The sequence below is a fragment of the Salmo salar genome, chromosome ssa01 (assembly GCF_905237065.1).
Source record: "Salmo salar chromosome ssa01, Ssal_v3.1, whole genome shotgun sequence".
NCBI classification, from domain to species: Eukaryota; Metazoa; Chordata; class Actinopteri; order Salmoniformes; family Salmonidae; genus Salmo; species Salmo salar.
Window position 1 is genome coordinate 44,422,522 of NC_059442.1, and position 21,291 is coordinate 44,443,812.

The window sequence follows — 21,291 nt, forward strand, 5'->3', positions numbered from 1 at the left end:
CAACCAACTTACAGAATGAAATGAAGCTTAGGATTCAGGTAAAAATAATAATTAAACGTTACCAAATGTGTCCACATGGTGACACAATCATATGTTAATTCAAATAGTTCTGCTTCCTCCTGATGCAACATTATTTATTACAGGCTACTTCAGTATATTTGAATTAGTCATACAGTATATATAGCCTATCCTTTTTTACAGCCATGTTTGCATTGGAAGTTAGGCTACATAGGCTACATGCAGAAACCGTTGCAAATGTAGAATAGGGCAACATGCCTTACTGCAGTAGGCTTTGCAGGGGCATGTAAGTGGTATATTCTGACTGAATATAACTGTTAAAGTGTAACTATTTACTGAATATGCCATTATGATGCATAGCCCTTCAACAAAACAAAATAAAATCCCCCAGGTAAAATACATATTTAATTATGCTGGATGTGCTTATTGACTGGTTTTAGTCACCTCAATCATAATTTATCCATACACCTACCTATCCAATAAATGTAATTATTTGTGCTAAAAGGGAACACGACTTATAAGTCATAGATAGGCCTATACTTCTTTTATCAACGCAAATATAAAACCAAGCAGTTGGAGCAATGCACAGAGACAACAGTCAACATAAGATCAATTTGTGATGCACACGGGTGACGCCGTATGTCTACAGTCGCATTACCAAAGACTAGCGAGGGATCGGTCCCTACTGCCGCTGCTGCCTGCCTGCGCCTGTCTCATCTGGAATAGCACGGGAACCCGTTATTTTTCTCTCTGCGTCTTGAAGAGGCCAATTTTAGGGTATATTCCCATTTGGGCACTCTTGATCATCGGGAGGTTTTTTACTGTCTCAAAATACACGACAGTGCAGACGACCATTAGCAATAGCATCTCCAAAAATTGTATAATAAGGTAAGAAGCATGTGTCTGCAGAATGTCGTTTTTATGTTGGCATGGCATGTATTTAAATAGTTTGAGATTATTGTCTAGAGATATAATAATTTCCATTCACGATGTATCACATAATTGGGGGTTTTCCTGCCCTTATAGACACGTTTCAATGAATGAGATTTGGGGAGAGGTTTGGCGTTTTATTTGGTGGATCTGTGCATCCATCATTAACATTTGCATAACGTTTAGAGATATAAAAACATGCTTAACTAATTATATTTCGAAAATAATATTCATATCATGTTTTTTCCGTTGGTTTATTCACATTTCACGAGGATGACCAGATGTCATTTGATTGGCTGATAGTCAATTTTTGACGTTTTTATCATTTTTAGATGGTGCGCATGGTGAAAAATGACATGAGTGAGTGGTGTGATTTCGGGCGGGTTATCACTAAGCAGGTTTAATTCCCACACCACTGCGTCGTTTCTATCGGAATGCACTTGCATACCCCCCTCTATGTCCGAGCAGGCTTATACCATGAACTGGATATCTGAAACGACATGTTCTATCTGCAATTCAATTCCATATTTTTCTCCACATGACGTTAGTGTTGCGCGTACATGTGATGTGGACAACTATACATTGTTATATTTGTAACGACTGTAATCTAAGGGACTAGAATATTAAGCCTTGAAACCGCAGGAGCCAAACCCATTTTCACCTTCCCTCTGATCTCTTTTCTCATCTTCAAGCAAAATGTTCCTCCTCAAGGTCATTCCATGCCTTAGGCTCATTTGATGTTATGTACGATCCAAATAATTTCAACACAAGCCTTTTGGTAGCATCATCTAAATATATGTCATTTTTGAATGAAAAATATCCTTTGCGCCAAATGTTGGGTATGCAACGTACAGTGCAAATAGGCCAAGCCCATGTCAATGTAGTGTGCCTGTGTATTGTGTAATGTGCCTCTATGGGGCATGCATGGCCTCTGCAAAGAGGTCTGCACCTTTTTGGCATAGAAAGTGCACTGCTACATGGTTGTTGGTTCAAGCACGGTGCTTGCTGTCAATGACTCCATCACAAGGTATGCCTACTGCATAGCCTAAACCTCAGGCCATCGACAGCTTTTATAATATTATGGTTGTTCCAGTTATCATGATCTCCCACAACTGTCAATTTACAATTAGTCTTTGAGTAAATTGTATTATGTTTTCTAGGACAGGATAACATTTTAGCATATAAGGCAACTGTATGAAGGCCCGTGTATAGTTTCCATAGTCAACATATTGGCAGAACAGATGTAAGCAGTAGCCACTGCCAATCCAGGCTGTCAGATTTGTGACTTTTTATTATTTAAGATGATGATCCACTATGAGAGAGCAGCTCACCAGTTGGGTTGATTCCCTTGTTGATTAATTATCTAGTCAATGGCTTTAAAGGATTAATGAAGTACTGCACCATCGATGCTCCCTCCCTCCGCCCAAAACATGCTGCAAGTCTGAAGAGAACCGCATCAAGTCCTATCTAACTAAGAGACTCCCTCACTCTTCGTCGTGTTATCATCTGAAGTTGCGGAAGGCATCGCCCAAGAATTTGCGAGATCAACATGAATGTCTGTTTTGTTTTTACAGGGACTTTGAGATTCCTTATGTAATGAAACGCGCTATATGAAATAAATATATTATTATTATTGCCCATGTACCCTATGGGTTACACACTGCTGGCTTCATATAATTACTCCATTATTTGATGAGGACATGTCATTATCACTCACTTCGTTTTCATTAATGAATAGATTCCTCTAGAGGTTTATACTTTGACGTTATTAAACGTGAACTGCAGTTAAAAGGATGCGTCCCAAATGGCACCCTATTCCCTATATAATAAACTACCAATGTACACAATACATTTGGGACGAACACCAAACATCAGGCTACTGGTCATTTTGAGATTTGGAATCCAGAACCAAAACTCGCGTGCGAAAGTCTGTCACAAGAGACTATAGGCTACAGGTAAAACGTAGACAGGTTGTTACATGATAGGTAATGATCGAACGCTTGATGTGAGTCTTGCTGACTGCAGTGTTCCTTCCCAGCACTGTGTGATGTCAGGCCAGAGACTGTGGTGCCAACAGATTTAGAAAACACAAATAGAACACTGGCATCAGGCAGGCAAAGCAATTCATTATTGATGAAAAGTCTTTTCTATTTTTATTTTTTTTACTCATTTCATTCCTTATAAAGGGACTGTTTGAAACGAAGCAGATTTGAGAGCAAACTTGTTGGTTACACTTCCTATGAAAAACCTCTCTTTATAACGCATTATAAGCACATTTATAACACCTTATGCGTTATGCATAATGCATTATAATGCACGACATACATTTGAATGTGTGATAGGCTATTTCTATCACCATGATTAAAATTAAGAAATGCCTTACGTAATATTGTACTACATGTTGGTATAAGAAATACCCTGATGAAGGTCTATTGAGACCGAAACATAGGTCTTGGATCCATTAAATGTTGCAAAGCATCAAGATCACCTATGTGCTGGAGTTTCCTTTCTATTCAGTATAAATCCTTCCCAGTCATTGTTTTCAGAGATGTTTTATGTTATTGAGTCTCTTTGGTCATGTGCTTCCTGCACCACAGGCACCATGGGAAAACAGAACAGCAAGCTGACCCCTGAGGTGATGGAGGACCTGGTGAAGAGCACAGAGTTTAACGAACACGAGCTCAAGCAATGGTACAAAGGCTTCCTCAAAGACTGCCCCAGCGGCAGACTGAACCTGGACGAGTTCCAACAGCTCTATGTCAAGGTGTGTTGTGATTGGCTACATTCTCTTACTGCAGATCAGGTGTGGTACATCTGCTTCACATGCTGGAGACATTATTTATATGGTGTTATAACTTCTAACTAGGGAAATTATTGATATCATGATTATATAATGTGATTCTAAGTAATCTTTGTGAAGCTAGAACAGAGCGGAATCAGGGTTGATTTCTCTGTTCGTATTCGAACTGCACTGTTGTTCATTATATTTTCTAACTATATCACTCTGAGCCATGTATTATGGAATCCTTGTAAATGGTTCAAAGGAAGCCAGTAGAGGTGTGTGGGTAAGATCACTGGGAAGCCAAGCCAGTACAACCTGTGTTGTGATAAATGGCTTGTTTGCTCTATTACCTGTTAGTTCATATACCTAGAAAACCATGATATATCGGCCTAAGGCCGAGACAATAAGAAGACAGAGTGTCAGAATAAATTCAACCACACCTTTGTTACGTCACAAAACAGGAGAACAACATCTGTCCGGTGGAGTCCACAAAGCATATTGCATGTAGCAAACAGTTGCATGACCTATAGCATGGTCAAGCAAGTTAATCTTTTCAACATTTTCGGACTACTAAACCAACACCATAGAGTTACCGCAAGTCACAGAGAAAACAGGAGCTGCCTCCACTATTCCAGCACCATTTCAAATGTAACATTTCAACATCATCAAATCACCTATACTTGGTCTAATACAGTGACTAACTAAAAGATTCCCAAAACAATTTAGTCCAATCAACGTAAGCAAAATATCATGTGGCTGTCCATGGTACTGATTTTTGTGTGTGCATAAGTAGAAAAAACATGTTGACTCACCCTACTACCAATGCCATCCTCCTCTCTTTCATGTTGTCGGAACGGTCTATGACTCAGTCATACAGTACACACTTTTAGTTTTTGTTATCCTAGGCTACCTGGCTAAAATTCTTGCTCTCTTGCCTAACTAGTTACAGTGAGGGAAAAAAGTATTTGATCCCCTGCTGATTTTGTACGTTTGCCCACTGACAAAAAAATTATCAGTCTATAATTTTAATGGTAGGAATATTTGAACAGTGAGAGACAGAATAACAACAACAACAAAATCCAGAAAAACGCAAGTCAAAAATGTTATAAATTGATTTGCATTTTAATGAGGGAAATAAGTATTTGACCCCCTCTCAATCGGAAAGATTTCTGGCTCCCAGGTGTCTTTTATACAGGTAACGAGCTGAGATTAGGAGCACACTCTTAAAGGGAGTGCTCCTAATCTCAGCTTGTTACCTGTATAAAAGACACCTGTCCACAGAAGCAATCAATCAGATTCCAAACTCTCCACCATGGCCAAGAACAAAGAGCTCTCCAAGGATGTCAGGGACAAGATTGTAGACCTACACAAGGCTGGAATGGGCTACAAGACCATCGCCAAGCAGCTTGGTGAGAAGTGAGCTTGGTGAGAAATTATTCGCAAATGGAGGAAACACAAAAGAACTGTCAATCTCCCTCGGCCTGGGGCTCCATGCAAGATCTCACCTCGTGGAGTTGCAATGATCATGAGAACGGTGAGGAATCAGCCCAGAACTACACGGGAGGATCTTGTCAATGATCTCAAGGCAGCTGGGACCATAGTCACCAAGAAAACAATTGGTAACACACTACGCCGTGAAGGACTGAAATCCTGCAGCGCCCGCAAGAAAGCACATAAGAAAGCCCCCTGCGCAAGAAAACACATATACATGCCCATCTGAAGTTTGCCAATGAACATCTGAATGATTCAGAGGACAACTGGGTGAAAGTGTTGTGGTCAGATGAGACCAAAATGGAGCTCTTTAGCATCAACTCAACTCGCCGTGTTTGGAGGAGGAGGAATGCTGCCTATGACCCCAAGAACACCATCCCCACCGTCAAACATGGAGGTGGAAACATTATGCTTTGGGGGTGTTTTTCTGCTAAGGGGACAGGACAACTTCACCGTATCAAAGGGACGATGGACGAGGCCATGTACGGTCAAATCTTGGGAACCTCCTTCCCTCAGCCAGGGCATTGAAAATGGGTTGTGGATGGGTATTCCAGCATGACAATGACCCAAAACACACGGCCAAGGCAACAAAGGAGTGGCTCAAGAAGAAGCACATTAAGGTCCTGGAGTGGCCTTGCCAGTCTCCAGACCTTAATCCCATAGAAAATCTGTGGAGGGAGCTGAAGGTTCGAGTTGCCAAACGTCAGCCTCGAAACCTTAATGACTTGGAGAAGATCTGCAAAGAGGAGTGGGACAAAATCCCTCCTGAGATGTGTGCAAACCTGGTGGCCAACTACAAGAAACGTCTGACCTCTGTGATTGCCAGAAGGGTTTTGCCACCAAGTACTAAGTCATGTTTTGCAGAGGGGTCAAATACTTATTTCCCTCATTAAAATGCAAATCAATTTATAGCATTTTTGACATGCGTTTTTCTGGATTTTTTTGTTGTTATTCTGTCTCTCACTGTTCAAATAAACCTACCATTAAAATTATAGACTGATCATTTCTTTGTCAGTGGGCAAACGTACAAAATCAGCAGGGGATCAAACATTTTTTTCCCTCACTGTAACATTAGCCTACTACATCTAGCTACATATTGAACTTCCATCCTCTCAGGCCAGGGGCACAATGTATGAATTTATGGTTGCATCAGAATTGTCATTATAATCATTGGTCAGTACGGAGAATTAAGTAAAACCAAGTCCAAATCCCTATATCAATTCATTGCTAATTTAGGAAAGGGCCAATTTTAGCTAGCCTCTGGAGGACAACAACACAACGAGATGCAACAATTCAAAAAATTCTGTCAATGACGTTTCGTTTTTGATGTGATGTGATTTGTGTGATGCCAAATCCAAACTGGCTCCGCTTGACACTTTTTTTGGTGTGCCAGGACCATTCACAGTCGGGTTCACTCAGTTTAGCTCAACGCTGATTGCCAATTATTGTATACAAATAAATATCAAAGGAGGCCAAATGCTCGCTGGCTTCCCTTGCTTCCAATGTTATGGGCGGCAACAATGTCATACTCTTTTTGACCAGACAGCATTAGATAGATGGGCTACACATACAGAGACAGAGGGGCGCTGTTTCGCTCACTAGGATGCTTTCTCCGGTGAGATACATTAACCTTTTGCGAATTGAAGGAAAATTATGAAACACAGAGAGAAAAAAGATAAAATAATTTCTGTTTAATTACATTTTTCTTTGAACTTTTTTGGGGAAGCCTGGCTTCTCTTGGCATCAATGAATACACAACACTGAAGGAAGCTGTTCCTTTCAGTTAGAGATCTAAGTTAGATAGAGCTAAAGACATGTTTTTAAACGTCATTACAGAGATTAATAAATAGTTGGATATCACAGCTGTCTCTCAATCAATCACTCTACTTTGCAGTTCTTCCCGTATGGCGACGCATCAAAGTTTGCACAGCACGCCTTTAGGACCTTCGACAAGAACAGCGACGGCACCATCGACTTCCGAGAGTTCATCTGTGCCCTGTCTATCACATCGCGTGGCAGTTTCGAGCAGAAGCTCAACTGGGCCTTCAACATGTACGACCTGGATGGAGATGGCAAGATCACCAGGGTGGAGATGTTGGAGATCATCGAGGTAAGGAATCCCATTGATGGCTGGTTTCCCAGACACAGATTAAGCCACATTCTGGATTAAAAAGCTATTTCCTCCATTGAAATTGCTTTTTAGTCCATTATTAGGTTTAATCTGTGTCCGGGAAACCAGCCCTATACTGTGTGTTTAAAACAAATTCTACTGGATTGTTACTATGACGTTTATACCATTTGTTAAAGCTATCTATCCAGTTTGATGTAATCAGCAGTGCATGTTATTAGAATGTATTCTGCAAAGACAAACATGACTGAAAGGAAACATTGAGACAGAGGACGGTCAAGTTTAGCTCGATAATCAGGAGAATGTGTAGGACTACAGTGTTATATTGTGGGGAACATTTGTAAATAACTGCAGTAGTATTGAGATTTAACTTTGAACATGTTAACATATTAACCAAGACCGTCTGAAAATAGGTATTTCGTTAATTATACCCCTGTTCCTTTCTGTGGTATTGCCTTACTTATCATCCCTCCATGTTGTCCCCTGTGTCTCTCTAGGCCATATACAAAATGGTGGGCACTGTGATCATGATGAAGATGAACGAGGACGGCCTGACACCGGAGCAGAGGGTGGACAGGATCTTCAGCAAGATGGATAAGAACAACGACGACCAAATCTCATTGGATGAGTTCAAAGAGGCGGCCAAGAGCGATCCGTCCATCGTGCTCCTCTTGCAGTGTGATATGCAGAAGTGAGAAGGAGGTGCTCATCTGTATAAAACCAGACGTGTACACACTCTGCGGACAGGCAGCACATGTTTTAATGTCTCATTAAGTTCTTCTTCTCAGCCATTTCCACAGGAAAAAAATTATGCTTGGACTATTTTTCAATGGACTCGCTTCTTGTGGTTGTATGCATGAGAATGTGAAATAGCTGAATCATTTTGAATATATTATATTACACAATATCATGACACATTTATATTTTATCAAACCTAACCTGCCAATGTGAATTGTGCACAAGTAATCCTACTCCATTTACCCATTCACTTTTAGGCTAGCTTGTATATCAGTGAAGCGCTATACATTGAATTATTCTGTTCTTGAAGTATTTAGATGATCCATGTCCACTGCTGCAGCTAGCTGCTAATGCTAATGCTTAACATACTGGTAATGAACAATAATTCCTATGATAATTGTAACTCGTCTCTATAATATCCAAACTTCTTGAGCTCTTGGAAAGATAGAGACTGGAACTGTGTAGGTTCCAATCTTTGCATGCATGTGTTATGTGTTCAGACTCTATAATCTAACCTCTTCAATTTTTGCATCCTCAAGAGCGGTATTCAAGAAGAAGCCCTCCGAAAAGCGTTTGGTATTGTTGCATGGGATGTACAGTAGTGATTCACCAGACCATTGTATTATTAACCTCCTGTGGGAGCATGTTGCCCTCATTATTAATAACATTACGTATGTGTAATTAATATGACACGAGTTCTTGAATGATAGCTAATACGAGCCCTTGTAACCTCTCACACAGAGTCCAGATGTATCTGAAAGTTGAGTATTGAATTAAAATCCAGCACTATAGAACAACTAGTGAATAAATATGCTGCTGATGATATACTATATTTCCCTTATAATATTATTCTATTGCACTGTTGCCATCAATCAACACTAGGCCAATGCTTATCCATCTTCAATGGTATCAACCACCTATCACTCTTAGCATTGCTGGATACATAAAGCACCATGATAACTCCAAATTGGTTGGAATTCTCAGCCTGTACGTTTGCCCACTCGATTTACAATACAAAGTAACATCACACATATCAATATGTTTACAGTAACACAGAGCACGGCAAAAATTGAACAAATCTTGGCTTTCAAGCATGGCGTCCGGAGCTTGTGAATTTCCAAAGCCAGATACGAAAAGCCTTAAGAGTTTACTGGACATACTGCGTTCCTACAAAAGGTACTTTTATATAAAACAACTTTTTATTGAAGGTTTAATCTTCTAATCTCTTAATCAATCTAAGTTTACAATGGTCTGTGATGGTGCAGAACCCCTCCACGAGTTGCAAGAAGTGCTAGATAAAAACAAAAGCTTCTGAAACTAAAAGTTATAGTTCTGTTTCAAATTTACTCCTATATGGATTGCAGATATCGTGAAAATGTGCATTTCATTGAACATACTAGACCTATTTAACATTTCGAAGCTATGCAGGCATGTACTGGCAAACATTCCACTTATTATACTAGTGGAAGCTGACACCGTTATTCATAGTTCTGGATACAGCATAATGTAGACTTGAATGCTCATTATTGATTATTATTTGTCTATACTATTATTTGTACAGGATGATCCAAACTTCATGGCAACAATTTTTGTCAAGTAAATGTTTATACTAAATATGAAAAATCTAATTTAAAAGATAAGTGACTGTGTATTTTGTTTATTTTGTTCTTTTTATACATGTGGCATGTGTTGCACCCAAAATTACGTAGTTACATTCTTTATGTAGTACTAATGAAACTCAATAAAAACATCTATGGGCTTTTTCAAAAGGCATGGTCTGGTAAGTGTGATGCTATTCATTAACCAATACGCCAACATAGAAATTAAGCAAGTTTGACAATTGGTTAGGTTCCAAAGGTATACGTTTTGTGATGCATTTTATTGTTGTTTGAGGTGAATTATTCACCTTTCAAGATTCTCTGATTTAACAATTTTTTCCTATTTCTGTCTATTTTTCCACCAATGTGTGTAATTGCATTTATTACAACCAATGACAATTGTTTAAGCTAAGATTTGTTATATAACCAGGGATAAAAGTAAAGCGGTACGGTCCGGTACGGCATCCCAGCAAAATAAAGTTGGGGTACGCCATGGGGGTACGCCATACCGGTAAAACATGAGCCTATCACAATAATGAAAACAAAATGTGAAGAAAACTGTAGGCTGTTACACCACTTTTTATCATTACTTCATGTCAGATGCAAGAAAAATTAGCGGATGCACTTGAAAACTGGTGGTGTAGGCCAGGGTTTCCCAAACTAGGTCCTAGTAAAGGAGCCCTTTGTAGTGATCGTTTGACAATCAGATAAAAAAGCATCATGACTGGTTGTGTTTATGCCACAATAAAAGGTAATACATTTTAAAAGTGAAATGACAAATCTTTACGACTAGGCCCACAGATATCCTATTTAATTAACAGGGATTCTATATGTAGTTCTATGATTAGGCCGCTAAACATTTTTGGTGCAAGCGCACGCACATATAGGAGGTCCCGAACCGGGAAGAAATTAATTATACATTCTCCCCTGTATATAATTTTTTTGTAACAGTAAGAATTCCAACATAATACATTTTTTGAAAAATTGTCTGCTTAAAACACATGCAAAAATTATTTTTCTTTCGTCTCTCTGTTTCATAAATGCCCTTCAATTCACAAGAGGCTGAATGTATGTCACTGGAGAAAGCGTCCAAGCGAACGAAACAGTGCCCCTCTTTCTCTGTATGTGTAGCCCATCCATGCTGTCTGGTCAAAAACAGTATGACATTGTTGCTGCCCTACATTGAATGCAAGGGAAGCCAGCGAGCATTTGGCCTCCCTTGATAATTTTAGGCATCAGCATTGAGCTAAACTGCGTGAACTCAGCTGTGAATGGCGCACCAAAAAAAAGGGAAGGGGGAGGCCAGTTTGGATTTGGCTTCACACCAATCACATCACATTAGAAGCCAAACATCATTGTCAGAAAACTTGAATTGTTACATCCCATTGTGTCGTTGTCCTCTGGTGGCTAGCTAGCTAGCTATAATCTGCCTTTTCCTAAATTAGACATGGATGGAGATAGGGATTTGTGGTTTTACTTAATTCTACATAATGGCCAATAATTATAACGGCGATTCCAACCATAAATTCATACATTGTGCCCTTGGCCTAAGAGGATGGAAGTTCAACATGTAGCTAGATGTAGTAACGTCAGGCTAATGTTAACTAGCTGGCCTGGCACATCGTTGCCCATGAAAGGAAGTTAGGCTTGCGAACAAGCATTTTAGCCATGTAGACTAGGGGGTGAGTCAACATGTTTTTTCTACTTGCGAGCACACACACACACACACTTACACACACACACACACACACACACACACACACACACACACACACACACACACACACACACACACACACACACACACACACACACACACACACACACACACACACACACACAACCCTACAGCATGGTAACTCTCCGTGGTTCTACAGTGAGGGAAAAAAGTATTTGATTCTGCTGATTTTGTACGTTTGCCCACTGACAAAGAAATGATCAGTCTATAATTTTAATGGTAGGTTTATTTGAACAGTGAGAGACAGAATAACAACAAAAGAATCCAGAAAAACGCATGTCAAAAATATTATAAATTGATTTGCATTTTAATGAGGGAAATAAGTATTTGACCCCCTCTCAATCAGAAAGATTTCTGGCTCCCAGGTGTCTTTTATACAGCTAACGAGCTGAGATTAGGAGCACACTCTTAAAGGGAGTGCTCCTAATCTCAGCTTGTTACCTGTATAAAAGACACCTGTCCACAGAAGCAATCAAAAAATCAGATTCCAAACTCTCCACCATGGCCAAGACCAAAGAGCTCTCCAAGGATGTCAGGGACAAGATTGTAGACCTACACAAGGCTGGAATGGGCTACAAGACCATCGCCAAGCAGCTTGTAACACTCCCGCTGGGGCTAAGGACTCTGAGTTCACTACTAATCAAGTCTTGATGACCCGCTGGGATATCAAAAACAATTGGTAACACACTACGCCATGAAGGACTGAAATCCTGCAGCGCCCGCAAGGTCCCCTTGCTCAAGAAAGCACATACACATGCCCGTCTGAAGTTTGCCAATGAACATCTGAATGATTCAGAGGACAACTGGGTGAAAGTGTTGTGGTCAGATGAGACCAAAATGGAGCTCTTTGGCATCAACTCAACTCGCCATGTTTGGAGGAGGAGGAATGCTGCCTATGACCCCAAGAACACCATCCCCACCATCGAACATGGAGGTGGAAACATTATGCTTTGGGGGTGTTTTTCTGCTAAGGGGACAGGACAACTTCACCGCATCAAAGGGACGATGGACGGGGCCATGTACCATCAAATCTTGGGTGAGAACCTCCTTCCCTCAGCCAGGGCATTGAAAATGGGTCGTGGATGGGTATTCCAGCATGACAATGACCCAAAACACACGGCCAAGGCAACAAAGGAGTGGCTCAAGAAGAAGCACATTAAGGTCCTGGAGTGGCCTAGCCAGTCTCCAGACCTTAATCCTATAGAAAATCTGTGGAGGGAGCTGAAGGTTCGAGTTGCCAAACGTCAGCCTCGGGGGTTTTGCCACCAAGTACTAAGTCATGTTTTGCAGAGGGGTCAAATACTTATTTCCCTCATTAAAATGCAAATCATTTTCTAATGTTTTTGACATGCATTTTTCTGGATTCTTTTGTTGTTATTCTGTCTCTCACTGTTCAAATAAACCTACCATTAAAATTATAGACTGATCATTTCTTTGTCAGTGGGAAAACGTACAAAATCAGCAGGGGATCAAATACTTTTTTCCCTCACTGTAAATCAATAGTTGTTTTGTTGTCCGAAAATGTCGGAAACGTTAACTTGCTTGACCATGCTGTAGGTCATGTAACTGCTTGTTACATGCAATATGTTTTGTGGACTTCACTGGACAGGTGTTGCTCTCCGGTTTTGTGATGAAACAAAGGTGTGGTTGAATTTATTCTGCCATTGTCTTCTTATTGTCTCGACCTTAGGCCTATAGTTTATAGACACTACATGATCAGAAGTATGTGGAACATCTCATTTCAAAATCATGGGCATTCATTTAGAGTTTGTCTCCCCTTTGCTTTAATAACAGCCTCCACTCTTCTGTGAAGGCATTCCACTAGATGTTGGAACATTGCTGCGGGGACATGCTTCCATTCAGCCACAAGAGCACTGATGTTGGGCGATTAGGCCTGGCTCGCAGTCTGCGTTCTAATTCATCAAAAAGGTGTTCGATGGGGTTGATGTCAGGGCTCTGTGCAGGCCAGTCAAGTTCTTCCACAGTGACCTCGACAAACCATTTCTGTATGGACCTCGCTTTGTGCACGGGGGCATTGTCATGCTGAAACAGGAAGGGGCCTTCCCCAAACGGTTGCCACAAAGTTGGAAGGACAGAATTGTGTAGAATATCATTGTATGCGGTAGCGTTAAGATTTCCCTTCACTGGAACTAAGGGGCCTAACCCGAACCATGAAAAACAGCCACAGACCATCATTCCTCCTCCACCAAACTTTACAGTTGGCACTTTGCGTTCGGGCAGGCAGCGTTTTCCTGACATACACCAAACACAGATTCGTCCATCGGACTGCCAGATGGTGAAGCTTGATTCATCACTCCAGAGAACGCATTTCCACTGCTCCAGAGTCTAATGGCGGTGAGCTATACACCACACCAGCCGGGGATCTTAGACTTGTGTGCCGCTGCTCGGCCATGGAAACCCATTTCATGAAGCTCCCGACGAACATTTCTTGTGCCGGCGTTGCTTCCAGAGGCAGTTTTGAACTCGGTAGTGAGTGTTGCAAACGAGGACAGAAAATATTTACGTGCTACTCGCTTAAGCACTCTTTCTGTGACCTTGTGTGGCCTACTACTTTGCGGATGAGCTGTTGTTGCTCATAAACGTTTCCACTTCACAGTTGACCGGGGCACCTAGGTGGGGCATTATTATAAATAATAATAATACAATTATTCCGTTTTTTAAAACCTGTTTTGCATGTTATTTTGGCATTAATACTTGTCACATATCAGTTTGCAAGCAACGTAAAAAATACATGATCATTGAGTTAATAAAGTCACATACAAACATGGTCTCTTTTTTGTTTCCTTGAGTAAGGCAGCTCCAAAATGTAGGTGTTTCAGCCTAGCTCAGTGCTTTCTGTGGTGGTGGGGCAGCCAGCGGAAAATACGGAGCGTAGGGGTTGGTACTGTTCTCTAGTTGCGCTGTGATTGGCTCAGTGTTCTGTAACTCATGGGGACACTACATCACCGCAAAATCTACGGGGAGAGCTCAAACCTTCAAGCCCCTTGGGTGCTGCCATGGAGTTACATTAGAACTGCCCATTCAAGAAGGCTCAAGGTCATTGACCACAGATAAATTACGTCAAATCACATTATATCTACCGTAGCTCTGATTGGACTGATCATGTCAACATCATACTTTCAAAATCTTAGTTAGCCAGCTAGCAGTTTCATCATGAATCAAGTCGACAATCTACTGGCAAATCCTTTTCAATCCTTGTCATATGAAGAGAAATAATGAAGAGAAATTATAGATAAAACGTATTGGTGCTCATCAACCATTGGACATAAACATTACACAATAAGTTGGAAATCGCAAATTCAACAATGAGTGGTTGGAAGGAATCAGTGGCTAACCGCAAGCATTGCAAAGCAATCACTAGCCTGATATTCAGTGGAGTGGGGTACAAGTCTGAGTTTCAGGGTCTCTTTTCCAAGTTTAAAAGGATAAAGATTCAACATTGGCCAGGCTGTCAATCCAGCATGACTTCTGCCGCGTTCAAAACAACTGGGAAATCTCAGACTTCAGTGAGTTCAAGACCTGAAGATCACTGACGTCATGAGTCAACCTTGTTCCAACCTTGAGGTCCCAGTTGTCTTAAAAGCACCATTAATCCAGAGAATGCCAGACTTTGATGACAAAGTTTGATGACAAAATTTACCCACGAAGATCTGCCGCGCCACCTTCCTGTTCAAGTGAGCACAGCACAACAAGGTGAGTCCAGCATCCCAGAGTCGCCTCTTCACTGTTGAAGTTGAGACTGGTGTGTTGAGGGTACTATTTAATGAAGGTGCCAGTTGAGGACTTGTGAGGCGTCTGTTTCTCAAACTAGACACTCTAATGTACTTCTCCTCTTGCTCAGTTGTGCAGCGGGGCCTCCCACGCCTCTTTCTATTCTGGTTAGAACCAGTTTGCGCTGTTCTGTGAAGGGAGTAGTACACAGCGTTGTACGAGATCTTCAGTTTCTTGGCAATTTCTCGCATGGAATTGCCTTAATTTCTCAGAACAAAATTAGACTGACGAGTTTCAGAAAAAGTTATTTGTTTCTAGCCATTTTGAGCCTGTAATCAAACCCAGAAATGCTGATGCTCCAGATACTCAACTAGTCTAAAGAAGGCCAGTTTTATTGTTTCTTTAATAAGCACAACAGTTTTCAGCTGTGCTAACATAATTGCAAAAGGGTTTCTAATGATCAATTAGCCTTTTAAAATGATAAACTTGGATTAGCTAACACAGCGTGCCATTGGAACACAGGAGTGATGGTTGCTGAAATGGGCCTCTGTATGCCTATGTAGATATTCCATAAAAAATCTGCCGTTTCTAGCTACAATAGTCATTTACAACATTAACAATGTCTACACTGTATTTCTGATCAATTTGATGTTATTTTAATGGACCAAAAATGTACTTTTCTTTCAAAAACAAGGGCATTTCTAAGTGACCCCAAATATTTGAATGGTAGTGTAGGTATTAATATGGCTTTTTTTTTACCTGGCTTTGCTTCCCTGTTTTACCCACGCACCGCTACTGGCATTAGCGCAATTGCTAACTAGTCTTAGCGCAATGACTGGAAGTCTATGGTAGCTGCTAGCATGCTAGTAGGTACCATAGACTTCCAGTCATTGTGCTAACACTAGTTAGCATTGGCTCATGACACTATCTCTAACTTCCTTCATATTGGATGTAGAGACATAAAAATGGTGTCCATGAGTTTTTTCTGGCTGTGGGGAAGTAGATAAAGGGCTTCATTGCCAAAATCCTGAAGTAGCCCTTTAAAGCACATCATTACCATTCAAATTATTTAAAACCAATACAGTAACCTGAGCATATACAGATAAATCAATAACAGGGTTGGGCAAATTGATTCTGAACAAGGACTACAAAAAACTAAATGATACAGTCTATTACTAACTGTAATCAAAGTCATAGATATTTACATCTAGTGTACAAGAGTATTGTACACATACACATACAGTAAGATTTAAAAGGTTTGGACGCTACAGACAGAAGTTGGCAGATCGGCTGTACCGACTTCAGAAGGCACTCAACAAATCAGCCAAAACCAAATTCACAGTTAAATGCTCAACATCGCACCACATGCTTTCAAAGTATCCTCAATTGCACGCAAATAATACATACAAATAAAATACTGTATGTGAGATATCCAGGTCGCAGTTGTCGCAGTTGTAAATGAGAACTTGTTCTCAACTGGCCTACCTGGTTAAATAAAGTGAGAAAAAAAAAATATATGCATAGAAATATGTGAAACTGTTGAAAATACAACACAGATGTATCTACACAGACACCATGAACATGTTTAGGCCTACAGTACATACTGTAATACAAGGTTCATGATTCATCCATCTGCATGGCCCACAGCAATAAAGCAGAGACAAGCCTCCCAGAGAGGCTCCAGACTCTCCCAATATTCAATTATTGCAAACATGACTCAAATGTGTTTAAAAATGTGTTCTGATGGCATGATGGTTGCCTGCTCAATCATCTATAAGTTACTCAAGCTCTGCATCCCCTGTCTGTCCTTCAGCTCTCTCTGGATCCTGAACCTGATGGATCTTAATATGTTCACTTTCTGGTAGATTGCTGAAAGACAAGTTTGAGAGACACACCAACAATACATCTTTAATGTACTGCATAAGATCAATAATGGCAAGCAATATACAACCTGCTATATCTGTCCCATTCCCCACTACTTACAGTACATTCGGAAATAATTCAGACCCTTGACTTTTTCCACATTTTGATAATTTGCAGCCTTATTCTAAAATTGATTAAAACATTTTTTTAAATCCTTTGTCAGTCTACACACAATACCCCATAATGACAAAGATAATTGTGCATGTCCTTTGGAAAACTAATTGGAGACAATTGTAATTTTCAACTTTTCCAAACTAATCATAGAAGTGGAATGTTTGATGAAATACTGTTTCAAAATCTATGTGAATCCAGATGCGTAAATAACAATCATGCATGTAGTCCTGTCTTACCATTTAGACGTCAAACTTGTCGAGGCACCTGAAGGGGGACTCAGTGATCTCCCAGAGGGAGAGGATGAAGCACACTGTGGAGAAGGATCTCCAGACAGAGAATGCATGTCACTCATACTGTCGTTCTCACGGCTTGGCGGCTTCACCTGCAAAGCTCCAGGAGGTTACATAAAGGACAAGACAGAAAACAGGACAAACTAAGTTGGGTTTCACACCCATAGCTGGTGTGTATAGCTCTGTCTGTTTTATGTGGTTGTTTTCATGCATTTCCTGTTGTCTGTAAATGTTGATGGTTTAATGTTGTCTCAGTCCTCTTGGATGTGAAACACATTCCTATAAAAGGCCAAATAAATTAACTGAACAATTTTGATAAAAATCAATGTCAAATTGATTCTGACTAATATATCGGTATTATGTAAAAGCTATGGAGGCCATTTGAAAGCTAGGATTAGCTCACAAACCGAGATGGAGTGTCTCACTGTTAAGACACAAATATGAATTCAAAAGAATGTGGGAATATTCAATATACAGTATTTGTATTCTCAGTATTTTGGACTATAGGGCGAGTTGTAGACTAAAAGGGCCAGTCGTGGGCTAAAAAGCTTGCTCAATGGAGATTATCCATTGAGCTTTTTTGTACAGGGTTAAGCTTCATCTGTGTCTGGGAAACCAGCCATAGAGTAGTATTCTTATTTTGGGGGTATAATCTTTAAGAGTCTAAGCCGGGGGTGTGTGTGTGGGAAGGGGGGGGGAATAAGAATTGTTTTAAGATGGTCATACCAAGGATCATTTAGCTAAAAAATATATAGGAAAGATATTTGATGAAACATTGAATTTGGCCTTAGTGCTATTAGCCCATAGAAACACATTGAATAACACATTCATACATGGATAAACATAAAGTGTCTGTTCTATATCTGAGGGATATAACATTGTATTTAACCCCTTATTTTAGGCACTAAACTATCTCCATATACAGTGCATTCGGAAAGTATTCAAACCCTTTATTCAAAACTTTATTCTAAAATGAATGAAATATTTTGAAAAATCTCAGCAATCTACACACAATACCCCATAATGACAAAGTGAAAAGAGGTTTTTAGACATTTTTGCAAATGTATGAAAAATAAAAAACAGAAATACCTTATTTACATAAGTATTCAGACCCTTTGCTATGAGACTCGAAATTGAGCTCAGGTGCATCCTGTTTCCATGGATCATCCTTGAGATGTTTTTACAACTTGGAGTCCACCTGTGTTAAATTCAATTGATTGGACATGATTTGGAAAGGCACACACCTGTCTATATAAGGTCCCACAGTTGATAGTGCAAGTCAGAGCAAAAACCAAGCCATGAGGTCGATTGCTTAGTTTGGCTGGGGTCCAGCTCTAGGAAGAGTCTGGGTGGTTCCAAAATTCTTCCATTTAAGACTTATGGAGGTTACTGTGTTCTTGGAAACCTTCAATGCTGCAGCAATTTTTCGGTACCCTTCCACAGATCTGTGCCTCAACACAATTCTTTCTCGGAGCTCTACGGACAATTCCTTCAATCTCATGGCTTGGTTTTTGCTCTGACATGCACTGTCAACTGTGGGACCTTATATAGACAGGTGTGTGCCTATTTTTCTTTGTCATTATGGGGTAATGTGTGTAGATTGATGAGGGTGTCACGACTTCCGCCGAAGTTGGTCCCTCACCTTGTTCGGGCGGCGTTCGGCAGTCGACGTCACCGGCCTTCTAGCCACCGCCGATCCACTTTTCATTTTCCATTTGTTTTGTCTATGTCTTACACACCTGGTTTCACTCACCCAATTACCTGTTTATTATTTAACCCTCTGCTCCCCATGTTTGGTTGTGAGTGATTGTTTGTTGTATTGTGGTCCGTATTGTGGGCTGGTAATTCTCTTGTATTTTGATGACTTTGAGTAAAGTTATTTTTATTTACTTATCTCTGCTGTCCTGCGCCTGACTCCTCTGCACCAGCTACACATAGATCCTTACAGAATCACTCACCGCGAATAGAGTCAGCAGGAGCAGACGCCCTCCCAGTTGCAGTGGAGGAGCGCGTTCAGCAGCACGCGACCATGTTACAACGTCTGGGCACAGCCATGGATCGCGTGCTGCAGACGATGGATCGTTGGAAGAGAGGAGGAGGTTTTCCAGCGCCTCCACCAGCCCCACTACAACAGGTCCCACTATCCACCCCTCTTCCACCTGGTCCCAGCGGGATTCGACTCGCGCTCCCGAGGGAGTATGATGGGACGGCTGCCGGATGCCAGGGGTTTCTACTACAGCTGGAGCTCTACCTGGCGACCGTCCACCCGGATCCTTCGGGGTGTGAGAGCGTGTCTGCCCTCGTCTCCTGCCTCTCAGGCAAAGCCCTGGAGTGGGCCAACGCCGTATGGAGTGAGGGAGACGTGGCGTTGGACCATTACGTAGAGTTCACCCGCCGCTTTCGGGCAGTGTTCGACCACCCGCCTGAGGGTCGAGCGGCGGGTGAACGTCTGTCCCACCTGAGGCAGGAGACGAGGAGCACGCAGGATTTCGCCTTGGACTTCCGGACCCTGGCCGCCAGCGCGGGATGGAACGACAGGGCCCTGATCGATCACTACAGGTGCAGTCTGCGCAAGGACGTCCGTTGGGAGTTGGCCTGCCGAGACACCACCCTCACATTGGACCAGCTGGTGGACATCCTGCGGACTGCCTGCGGACGTCCGGATCGGGACCTGTCAGTTCCATCCCCCAGCACCTCCGCTCCGACGCCCATTGAGCTGGGAGGTGCTGCACTTAGGGCGACCGGAGGAGGGGCCATTCCCTGCACCATCTGTGGCCGCAGAGGGCACACTGCTAATCGGTACTGGGGGGGTTCCTCAGGGAGTCAAGGCAGCAGGCAGGGCACTATGGTGTCACCCCAGGTGAGTCGGTATAAGGCTCATCCAGAGCCCCCTGTTGCTCACATGTATGTGTTTATTTCATTTCCTGAGTTTTCCCCTCATTCCCAGCATAAGGCGCTAGTAGATTCAGGCGCAGCTGGGAATTTTATTGACCGTTCATTTACTCATAGTCTAGGAATTCCCCTTGTTCCTGTGGATATGCCCTTCCCTGTGCACGCTCTAGATAGTCGACCATTAGGGTCAGGGCTGATTAGGGAGGCCACCGCTCCACTTGACATGGTTACGCAGGAGGGTCACAAGGAGAGAATCAGTCTCTTCCTTATTGATTCTCCTGCGTTTCCCGTGGTACTGGGCCGACCCTGGTTGGCCTGTCATAACCCCACTATTTCGTGGCAACAGAGGGCTCTGAAGGGGTGGTCACGAGAGTGCTCAGGGAGGTGTGTGGGGGTTTCCATCGGTGCAACTACGGTGGAATGTCCAGACCAGGTCTCCACCGTGCGCATCCCCTCAGAATATGCCAATTTGGCTCTCGCCTTCTGTAACAAGAGGGTGACTAAATTACCACCCCATCGACGTGGGGATTGTGCGATAAATCTTCTGGTAGACGCAGCACTTCCCAGCAGTCACGTGTATCCTCTGTCACAGCAGGAGACGGCGGCTATGGAAACATATGTCTCCGAATCCCTGGGGCAGGGATACATTATATTTTGTGAAGAAGAAGGATGGGGGTCTGCGCCCGTGTATTGACTATCGAGGGATCAATCAGATCACAGTGAGGTATAGCTACCCGTTGCCTCTCATCGCCAGTGCGATCGAATCAATGCACAGGGCGCGCTTCTTCACCAAATTGGATCTCAGGAGTGCTTACAACCTGGTGCGTATCCGGGAGGGGGACGAGTGGAAGAAGGCATTTAGTACCACCTCAGGGTACTATGAGTACCTCGTCATGCCGTACGGGTTGATGAATGCT

At 41.9% G+C, this 21,291-nt stretch overlaps 1 protein-coding gene across 1 annotated transcript; it reads left to right on the forward strand.

Moving 5' to 3' along the window:
- Window positions 1-587: 587 nt before the first annotated feature.
- vsnl1b (visinin-like 1b) lies at window positions 588-9,860 on the forward strand. The gene is made up of 4 exons (XM_014196914.2): window positions 588-906; window positions 3,546-3,712; window positions 7,116-7,331; window positions 7,847-9,860. The coding sequence occupies exons 2-4, from the start codon at window positions 3,551-3,553 to the stop codon at window positions 8,042-8,044; spliced, it is 576 nt and encodes a 191-aa protein (XP_014052389.1). The 5' UTR covers window positions 588-906; window positions 3,546-3,550; the 3' UTR covers window positions 8,045-9,860.
- The last annotated feature ends 11,431 nt before the right edge of the window (window positions 9,861-21,291 follow it).